Here is a 10,867-nt window from a genome sequence, read left to right on the forward strand (position 1 = left end):
TCCAATGAGCATCACCGCAGAGGAGCCAATCAGCTAGATGTTGCTGGGGCCGAGGAGCCAATCAGCTAGATGTTGCTGGGGCCGCTGTGAGCCAATCATCAGCCGACAGCTGGAAGTTTGCTGGCAGCTGGAAGTTTGCTGGGGCCCCTCCGGCTGTGGCTCTCAACAACAGGCAATTAAACTCATTTAACCACTGAGCCACATCCCCAGCCCTTTTTAGTATTTTATTTAGAGAAGAGTCTCACTGAGTTGCTTAGGGCCTTGCTAATTTGCTACGGCTGGGTTTGAACTGCCTGCCTCAGCCTCCGGAGCTGCTGGGATTACAGGTATATGCCACTGCACCTAGCTCTGATGATATTCTTACAAGAAGAGTTTGGGTGAAATATGAAAAGGGAAAAAAAGATTTTAATAATCTAAAAGGTTTAATTTTGTTCATTCCCAGATAATAAAAACTACTCTTGCTGTGATGTGTTCTTAGGGTTATGGTGAAAAAGCCTTAATCACTGTGTACCCTGAAAGCTTAAAGCTTAATATATTCTATAAATTCTGATCTTTTTATTTAATAAACAAATCAAGCATGAGTTTTACCTTTCTCTTTGATTCCCATAAACTGATTTTGCTTCATAATACTTATTTGAAAAACTTTTTCCTATAAAAATCTCTGCTTTTTAAAAATTGCAGTATAAATTGAACCTAAATTTTAAGGAAACTATAAAGAGTAGAAAAAGTAAAACAAATTTCCAAATGAGAGTTAGAAAAACTATTAGGAATAAATAGTAAGAAGAATAGAACCAGAGTAAATGAGGAATCACAGGATCATCATGATTTTAGAGGGAAGGAAACTGTTAGTCCTAAAGGCAGTGAACTGCTTGGGTTCACAAAGCAAGATATGACAGAACCAGAGGCAAAGCTGTATCTCTTGACCGATGCTGGCTTATCTGTTAAACGAGGTCAATATTTTCATTCTAGTTACAGAAGTGTCCTGAGTTTCACTTACATGAATTTGGACTGGTTTATCTATCAACGTTTGTATTACTACGACTAGTTAGAAATATATTTTTTTAAATTTCTGTGAATGAAGAAGGAAGAACTTCTGGCTCATATTAACCAGCTCTATGTAGATAGTAGTATTTTAAGAACATTTGTAGAATTAGGGACTAGGGATATAGCTCACTGGTAGAGCACTTGCCTGGTGTGCATGAGGCCTTGGGTTTTATGCCCAGCACCACCAAAATATATATATTTATAGAATTAGAACACTTCAACACACCTCAAAATTCTTAAAATAGTCTTTCATCTTGACCTAGTAGATTTATTACGTATAAATATGAATAAGTTGATTTTTTTTAATTCTAAGTATATTTCTAGGGCTTCATGCTTAGAAGCCTAATCTTATTTTTATTTAAACATAATGTCCAGAAAGATGTGATGGTTCAAAAAGTAGTTTTTATTTTGAAATACATAAACACCCTATATATGTTCATTGCTCTCTTATGGTAGGCATTATGATACATTAGAAATAGAAATTTTTAATTAGGATATTTGGTGGAAAGGATACCATTCACTAAGTTAGTAAAAATGCACAGGAAAAATGCTTAAAATACATCCAGGCTTTAAAATCAATATAAGCAATCTCCATGAAGCAAAAATGAATAAAAACACTAAATTGGAAATTTGGCTAACAGTACAGACAAGCCTACTGGACTCCAAGGCTGGGATATGGTGTCAGGTACCTGAGCTCTGTGAAGTTGAAGAGGCCATATTGATGTAAGATGAAGGAACAGAACTATGTTCACTGCTTGGAGATGAGTTGAGCCATTCTGCTTATAGAAATAGTCTGGAAGAAGTCACAGAAAGACGAAAGCAAACTCTGATGGCTAAAAAATCATTCACAACTGTGAGATCTGATCCTAGATTTTGGAACTGGATGGAACCTGGAAACAGTTACAAAACTTCTAGACACTGAGGATAGTCATGGAGTAATTGGAAAGATGAGACAGATGGAAGGGATGAAAGAATACTCAAGGGTTTTTGACCTGAGTGATTGCAAGAATGAAGTTGACCTTAACTGAGAGATGTTGAGGGAGGTACAGGATTGGGGAGGAGTTTGGCTTTGATATGTTAAGTTCGAGAGATCTGTTAGTATCTAAGTATAGATACTGCTGGGAGTTGGTTCTTCAATTGTGGGCTCAAGGGGAAAGGACTGAGCTAAAGATATAAATCTGTTACTCACTGACAGATAAACCAGGAGACTACATAAAACAGATCATCCACAAAGTAATGCTGACTATGTGGACTTCTTAGATACCAAAAGACAGTGGAAGAATAGCCTCCAAGTTCTAAAAAAGTCAGTCACACTAGAGAAAAAGAATGATGAGCAGAAATAATATGGTCAAGATAAATTCAAAGAGACCAGCAATTACAATATATGTAAACAGATTAAACCCACTAATTAAAACTCAGATTGTCTGATTGGATTTCTTATTCTGTCCAGCTATGTGGTATACATAATAGATATACTTAACACAAATCCAGCCTCAAAATGTCACAGCTGTTCTCATGAAGGAAAGTGGATTCTCAGGGAAGAACAACCAAACAGTGTAAGCCTTGATGATGTTCCTCCTGAGATATCACATACAACTTCTCTACTCAAATTCCATTGACCAAAGCAAATCAGATGGCCAAGCCTAAAGTCTGTGAGGTAGGGTGTCACACCTCTAGGAAAAGGGTAGAGTGGGAGGAATAATTGGAAACTGACCATAGGTTCTGTTCTTTTTAGTAACAGCCCAAAAAATTAATGACAAAAAATATTAATTAGCAGTCCAAAAAATAAGGTCATGCTAAATGGTCATTCAGAGGCCTATCAGGGCCCTGTACCATGTGGCTCTGATCCATAAGCCAGGCCCCATGCTGACATTGCAGCATCTATCTGTTTTTTCCATTCTTAGTAGGTGGTGTGAAAACATAAAGAAACATACATTGACTTAAAAAGTTCCTCCATGGAAAGGCCACATGGAACTTCTTACGTTACCTTGGCCAAAGCAAGTAGTAGAGCCAATCCTCTGTCCAGCAGAACAGTGATACTTATGGAGAGTCATGATAGGCTGGGGATTTGACTCAGTGGAAGAATGCTTGCCTAGCATGTGCAATGTCCTGGATTTAATCCTTAGTACTACAAAAAGATAGGGGCAGGATATTAGTGTATAGCAATACAGTCTATCACAATACATTCTCCACAATAATTATAACAAGATAATATTTCATGACAGAATAGCATAAATTTTAAAGTATGAAAAAAACAGATCTTGTTAAGATTGTAGGGATATGGGCATTATCATTCTATCTGCTGGTAGAATTCTAATTATTATAACCATTCTGAAGAGAATATTTGACTAAATAAAACAGAAAACATATATCCCATATAACCATGTATTTCTACCCCTGCTAAAACTTACACATGTGTACAAGGAAATGTTTATAAGAATATTGGAACATTTTTAATAGCAGTTTTTAAAAATTTTAAAGAAGTAGGGCTGGTGATGTGGTTCAAGCGGTAACGCGCTCGCCTGGCATGCGCGGGGCGCTGGGTTCGATCCTCAGCACCACATAAAAAAGATGTTGTGTCCACCAAAAAATGACAAATAAATATTTAAAAATTCTCTCTCTCTCTCCTCTCTCTCTCTCTCTCTCTCTCTCTCTCTCTTTAAAAAAAAAAATTTTAAAGAAGCAACCAAAATGTTTTCAGGAAATGAATAAATACATTTTAATACATCTATTAAAATGAAAAATTTAGAGCTATAATCACTGATGTAGATAAATCTACAACCTTTTTAAAAGGTTGTAGAGTAGTACACAATATGATACCATTTATATAAAAATTTTAAAATTATTGGTTTTACATATGTATGTAATGAAAATAATGTTTTAAGGGAGTAAGTGTAAAATGGTAATCTTTTATAAAATAAATATAGAAATGACACGTAAAATAAATTCAGGCTAGTGCTAACCTTGGGAAGGGAGAGAGGGATTTAAAAGAGGATTTTTAATTCTTTTTTTTTTTTCCATTTAAAAACAATCTGAAGCAAGTAAAGTAAAATGTTAATGTATGCTAGATATGGGTGGTAAAAACATACATGTTTATTCTGCTCTCTATGTTTGGAAAAAAATATATATTATATGTGTCAGGGATTCACGTGGAGCACCCAGGTAGCAGCAGTAGCCTTCTCTATATCTTGAAGGACTTTAACATCATGATGGGTTTAGACAATTCAAAGAAGTTTTAGCTGAGTATTTAGGTTGAATAAGTTATGCTTTAAAGCTTCAAATTTGATGATTCTTATGTCTACTACACTGTTAGATTGCTGAAATATATCCTCCTGTAACTTCTCAAATTGTACTACATTGATATTTATTGAGTCTAACTCTGTTCTAACATATAACCATTTTAAATAAAATATGGTTTTAATTTTTAAAAAAAAGGTTTTAATTTCAGAGCTACTGTATAACCAGGGAAGCTCAGTTGGCAGATATAGGTAGTCAGACTTTTTTCTTTATAGGTAGTCAGAAATCATATTATAAAGGCACTTGTGTCTCAGTATTATAAATATCATGTTCTGTTACTTTCTGTATGAGGACACTTTTTTAGAGATGCTTTTGTGAACTAAGTTAATTCAGGCAGTTTTCAAATCCTCTTCCTTCTTAGAGGATTCTCTAACTTCAAACTCATGAAATTCTCCTTTCTTTTCAATGGTGTTTAGACTCGAATATCAGAAAAAAATCTATTCTGTTTTACTTCCTTCCCAACAGAAACAATTAGTTGCTCAAAAAATTCACATAGAAGAGAATGAGGACAGAGACACAGGACTAGAACAGAGACATAATAAAGAAGATCCAGACTGCATCAAAGCCAAGGTGCCCTTAGGGGACCTGGATCTGTATGATGGCACATACATAACTCTGGAGAGCAAAGACATCAGGTAAAGAGATTTTCTTTCCAAAAATAAAATTGTTTATTCCTAAGAGACTTTTCTCAAATCAGTAAGAAATTGTTTTTGTAATGAGATTCGGTTTCAATAACAGATGACTTTATTAAAATTAAAAAATTAAAAATACATACTATGTGTACAATTCTTATAAATCAATTAAAAAATATTTAATACTAAAGTAGAAAATTGAATATAGTTTAAAGAAGCAAATGGCCGGGCTGGGGATGTGGCTCAAGCAGTAGCGCACTCGCCTGGCATGCGTGCAGCCTGGGTTCGATCCTCAGCACCACAAACAAACAAAGATGTTGTGTCCGCTGAGAACTAAAAAATAAATATTAAAAAAAATTCTCTCTCTCTCTCTTAAAAAAAAAAAAAAAAAGAAGAAGCAAATGGCCAATACATTTGGGGAAAAATGTTTCTTAGAAAAGATCAAACAATACAAATTAAAACATATAGATAGATTTCATACCACATTAAAAATCATTAAATGGTAAAAATGTAGAAAAACTGTCAATGAAATTGTAAAGTAATTTAACACCCCTAGAAAGTGTTTAGCCCTATTATTTTTTTAAATGTCAGGATCTTAACATTTCTATAACCTACATAGTTTTTTCTAATTCCTGACCCTTCAATTTGAACTACCAAAATATTCAGCTCCTCATTCTGCTACGTGAAAAAGTACGAGTATTGATCAACATTGGTTTTAAGGTTGAGATGCCATGAGAACTTGGGGGAAATTTGACATTTCTTAAAAGTATTGTTTATTACAGCTTCCATTCACTTATTGCTTCTTGCTTTAGCCCTGAAGATTATATAGATACAGAATCTCCTGTCCCTCCAGACCCTGAGCAACCTGATTGCACTAAAATTCTAGAACTTCCCTATAGTATACATGCTTTTCAGCACTTGCGAGTAAGTAAACAACTTTTGGATTTTTTTTTTTTTTTTTGCATTTTTTTCTTTCTTTTGGCCTCTTGCTTAGAAAGACTATTTTTCTCCTCCCCAAAAGCTTTATAATTCTGCAAATATCTCTCGTTTCTTAAAATTTCTTCAAAATAAATGCTACAAGATATTGAATTACATGTGAACTTTTATGTCATACACTCTTTCACTGTGTTTCCCCCCCTCCCCAATTTTTTTTTTCTTTTCTGTAGGGTGTACAAGAGAGAATTAATCTTTCCGCACCTCTGTTACCTAAAGAAGATCCAGTCTTTACATATCTGTCTAAACGATTAGGACGGAGTATAGATGACATTGGCCACCTCATTCATGAAGGCTTACAGAAGGTAAGCAATAGTGACTCAAGAGTCAGGAGATTCTGACAATAGAAGAAATTTTCCTCTCAGAAAATAGCTGTCTGGGTTGGGGATGTGGCTCAAGCGGTAGCGCGCTCGCCTGGCATGCATGCGGCCCGGGTTCGATCCTCAGCACCACATACCAACAAAGATGTTGTGTCCGCCGAGAATTGAAAAATAAATATTAAAAAAAATTCTTAAAAAAAAAAAAAAGAAAAGAAAATAGCTGTCTTCTTGGATTGTCTAGAGGATGATTTTAAATTATGATTATATTGCTATAAACCATATATTTCAACAATAGGATAGATTGATTAGTTTTCCTTACCAGAAAGAGATACTAAAAAGTTTCATTTAAAAAAAAGACTTTTATTTTTTAAAAAGTCTTATTTATTTAATTCATGAAAAAGCAAATTTTAATCTAATATAATTAATAGGGTTTATAGGCTAGCTTATTTATATTGAGTGTAGAAAAAAAATAACATTGTTATATCTACACACAGTATATAGATTATTACTGTTCTCTGACACAGAAAATGAATCATGACCAGAAATAAAATTTTCTGTAATTTTATTTTAAGGGAACATCTACTTTTAAAAAAATGAAATAGGGAATTATGTAACAGGACCCAGGAATTTAAATGTACCATTCAGGATAACATGTGGGAATTTAGATAGCAGTTTTTGCTCTTCTCTATGCCAAAGGAATATCATAAAATGCAGGTTAGTTTCTAAGCAGTATTAATTATAATGATATTAAATAAAATATATAATTGTAACATTTATATACAGCTTATTTAAATACACAGCACTGTGTATCAAGAAAAAGAGTGCATTTTTAATAGTGTGATTGTGGGGAATTGAAGGGTAATTGCATTTTTAAGGCTTTTTGTATACATGTCAGCTAGTCCCCCAGAAATGCTATAGTAATTTAACATTTCTATTGTTAACAGTGCTATGGAGTTAATATATAGAGTAACCAACAGTGAGTCCTGGCATTCTCTTTAATCTTTGCCAGCTTGTAAAAAGAAACTTTTACATGTCTTTCTCTTGTTGAAGTTATGTAGTTTACATGCTTATTAGCAATTTCATATTTTTTCTTTATCTGTTTATATTTTTCTTTTATGTTTTATTTTAGATTTTTTGTGAGCTCTTTGTATATTAAAGGTATTAAACTTTGTTGTCATATGTATTGAAAATGTTTTTCACAGTTTATCTTAAATTTTGCTGATTTTTTTTCCACAGAAGAAACTTAAAACTTTCTTTACTTATAAACTTACACTGAGCTTTTGATATGATCCAGTTTATTTTTAATATGTTTTTTTTGTTTGTTTGTAGATGGACACAATACTTTTACTTTATTCATTTTTATGTGGTGGTGTTGAGGATCAAACCCAGTGCTTCACATGAGCAAGTCAAGCGCTCTACCACTGAGCTGTGACCCAGCCCCATGATCCAGTTTTTGACATGATAATGTTTTGACCTTTTTGTGGCTAAAATTCAGAATGTGTTTGAGGATGAAAAATCCCAGCCACAAAAGGAAAAGCCTATCTGAACTTCAGTTTAACTTGACTAACTAATATATTTAATCATAGACAAAAGATTTAATTTTTAACAGCTTGAAGGTTTGAATTGGATTCTAAACACACATAAGAAAGTGAAAAAAGAGAATTCATCTTCATGAAAGCATAAGCCTATTTGCTGTAGTTAGTACTTCCACTCAGATATTACATCAATATAAAACTTTGTCACATGTTAATTTTAGACATTTCATGTTAAAGCAATTTCCAAGTTGCTTAGAAATTTCTGAACAAGTGAATTTCTAAACTCCTGAAGTAGGGCCAGACAAGTTGTGGCCACTCAGTGGGTTTTCCAGTGCTATTTCTCCTCTAGGATGATGGCCTGGTGTTGGATGATCTCTGTATGAAGATCTGTGCACTTGCAAGCTGATGATTAGAAGGCCCTTTGGACAGGCGTAGTTTTTTTTTGTACCTGTCCTCTGCTTTGTTGTTGTTATAACTAGTCTTGCTCTTCATCTTGAATTTCAGAAGAACCAAAGTGTCAGTCGTGCTCATTCTGAACATTTATAATTCAAGAAACTGTCTTTGAGTTTTATGTGATTGTAGTTTTTATTTGTTATCTCTAGAATTCTTCCTCGTGGGTACTCTATAACATGGCTTCATTTTATTGGAGAATAAAAAATGAACCATATCAGGTAGTGGAATGTGCCATGCGAGCACTTCACTTCTCTTCCAGGTAAGAGTGCTTTTTTTCTGGACTTCCTGATTCTCCACATTAATCAGGACTGTTAAAGAAGTAATACATAAGATAACAAGAAGCAGCATCATATTATACTATGCCCACTTGTTCCTTGTTCAAAGAAATTAGACTCAACACAAAAAATCACAGATGTCAAAAAGTTCAAAGTGATAATTATGTAATATACTTTTCATGTCCATTAAGGAAAAAAAAATATAATGTAGAAGTCCAGTGGTTCATTTGAGACATGAATGCAAGGACTGTGACTAAAGGAATTTTAATAACTTAAACTTAACTTTTCTTAAAGCAAATATAAGCCCTGAAGATGCTTTAAAATCATAAAATGTCTGTCACCTCTTATTTTGGGAGCCTAATTTGTAGCTGTTAGATTAAGTAAGCAAACCATCAAAAATTTTTTTTTTTTTTTTTTTTATTGTGGGTTGTTGAAAACATTACAAATTTCTTGACATATCATATTCGACACTTTGATTCAAGTGGGTTCATCAAAAATTTTTAAATGAAGCATTATGATTATTTTCTCCACGTATTAGCATGCTTAAAGTGATATTTGGAGCCTGTGACTTCAAGTATCATTTTTCCTTGTCAAATAGTAATGCATAATCATGGAACACATGTTTCTTTCCTAACATCTAGTAACGTTTCTTCTCTTTTAGACAAAATAAAGACATTGCCCTGGTCAATTTGGCAAACGTTCTGCACAGAGCACACTTCTCTGCTGATGCTGCTGTTGTGGTCCATGCAGCTCTGGACGACAGTGACTTCTTCACCAGCTATTACACGTTGGGGAATATATATGCAGTAAATACTACTTTTGTTTCATGTGCCATACCTTTTGCTTTTTTTTTTTTTCCCCTCTCATAGTAGAATTTTTTTTCCCCTTCCACTTTCAGTCTAAACAATGGAAATGAAGACATTAGGGGGAAGGAAAAATCTTAATGCTGTATCAAGTACTAGCTTCTTGAAGGAAAAGAAATATAATTAAATTGATTAGAATTTTAAATTGTGCAGGCTGCACCTTTTACAGATAGCAATACCTTCCAACTACAGTATATACCTTCATACTGTGGGGATTTGATCATTGATCAAAACAATGTTCAATGTAGAGTGAGATGTAGGTTTGATTTCATAAACAATTAGGACATTTGAACAGGTACAACCAGGCCATGGCTAACATTTCTTCCCCCTGTGTGTGTATACATGTGTATGTTTTTATTTTTGTCTCTTCAGATGCTTGGAGAATATAACCACTCAGTGCTGTGTTATGACCATGCTTTGCAGGCCAAACCTGGGTTTGAGCAAGCTATAAAGAGGAAGCATGCTGTTCTATGTCAGCAAAAACTTGAACAGAAATTGGAGGCTCAACATAGGTAATTGGGAGAAAAAATTTTACTGAAGTACTAGCACCATAGACCCTTAGATTAGATTGTGTGGGGTAATATCACTATTAACTTGGTCATGAGAATTAAAAAATTACCTCTTCACTGAAAGTCTGCCCCTTTACTCCAAATCCAGTGATTTTACATAATTGATTCCAGAAACTAGAGAATGTTTTCAGTGAAGCTGTCATATAAATCTTTATAGTTTTGACCATGGTAGGATTACTGTTATGAACCTAGATGGGAGTGGGGAAGTTGGGGGATAGTCAGTAATGTCATTGTTATTTTTATGGAGTATACAATGTCAGTAAAATCACTTGTATGTGCAATATTTGATCTTTCTCCCCTTTGGCTCCAAGGGTTGGACTGTTGTTATGTTAGTTGAGAAACATTATTTGGCCCACATTTTAATAAGATATGTGAGTTAAGTCATACAGCAATGGAATTGTTTTGTATTTGGTCTTTTCAGTATACTTATTAAAATATATGTTTGATTCCATAAATAACAAGACCAGTTGAGAAGCTTCACATAACCCAGAAGTGAATTGTTTATTTCTCAGATATATTAACCTTATGGCCTTTGAGTCTTACTTTGGTTATTAGAGAATTAAATGGAGACTTAGAACTTTTGTATTTGCTTATTTTCCAGTCTACTTAAAACATAATGTAGTGAAAAGGGAAGAATGATAGCTTGCTTATTTGTAACAGACTTCCATTACACCTGTTCAGAACTTGCCCTGGCTGTTTCTACCAGTAATATGCTCTTAATTATTGTATTGACTCTCTTCCACAATCTTTAGAGCTCCTAAAATCTCCATATGTTGCAGTGTGATAGGTAATAATAAGGTTTGGGTGACTAAATGTTACCAGGCAGTTAACTTAGTGAAATCAGGTAGTGAAGAATATTTCTAAGCAAAGTTTTCTTTGCCCGCCC

At 34.0% G+C, this 10,867-nt stretch overlaps 1 protein-coding gene across 5 annotated transcripts in view; it reads left to right on the forward strand.

Annotated features, from left to right (window-relative positions):
• Positions 1–10,867, forward strand: part of Ttc17 (tetratricopeptide repeat domain 17) — a 110,768-nt gene that overhangs the window by 19,541 nt on the left and 80,360 nt on the right. For all 5 annotated transcript variants that reach the window (XM_048788635.1, XM_048788638.1, XM_015477795.2 and 2 more), the window contains exons 3-8: positions 4,807–4,976; positions 5,786–5,897; positions 6,140–6,271; positions 8,424–8,533; positions 9,211–9,355; positions 9,785–9,924. In XM_048788635.1, coding sequence (XP_048644592.1) covers positions 4,807–4,976; positions 5,786–5,897; positions 6,140–6,271; positions 8,424–8,533; positions 9,211–9,355; positions 9,785–9,924 — 809 coding nt within the window. The remainder of the gene's footprint in view (positions 1–4,806; positions 4,977–5,785; positions 5,898–6,139; positions 6,272–8,423; positions 8,534–9,210; positions 9,356–9,784; positions 9,925–10,867) is intronic.

This window comes from Marmota marmota, unplaced genomic scaffold (genome assembly GCF_001458135.2).
Source record: "Marmota marmota marmota unplaced genomic scaffold, marMar, whole genome shotgun sequence".
In the NCBI taxonomy this organism is placed as follows: Eukaryota; Metazoa; Chordata; class Mammalia; order Rodentia; family Sciuridae; genus Marmota; species Marmota marmota.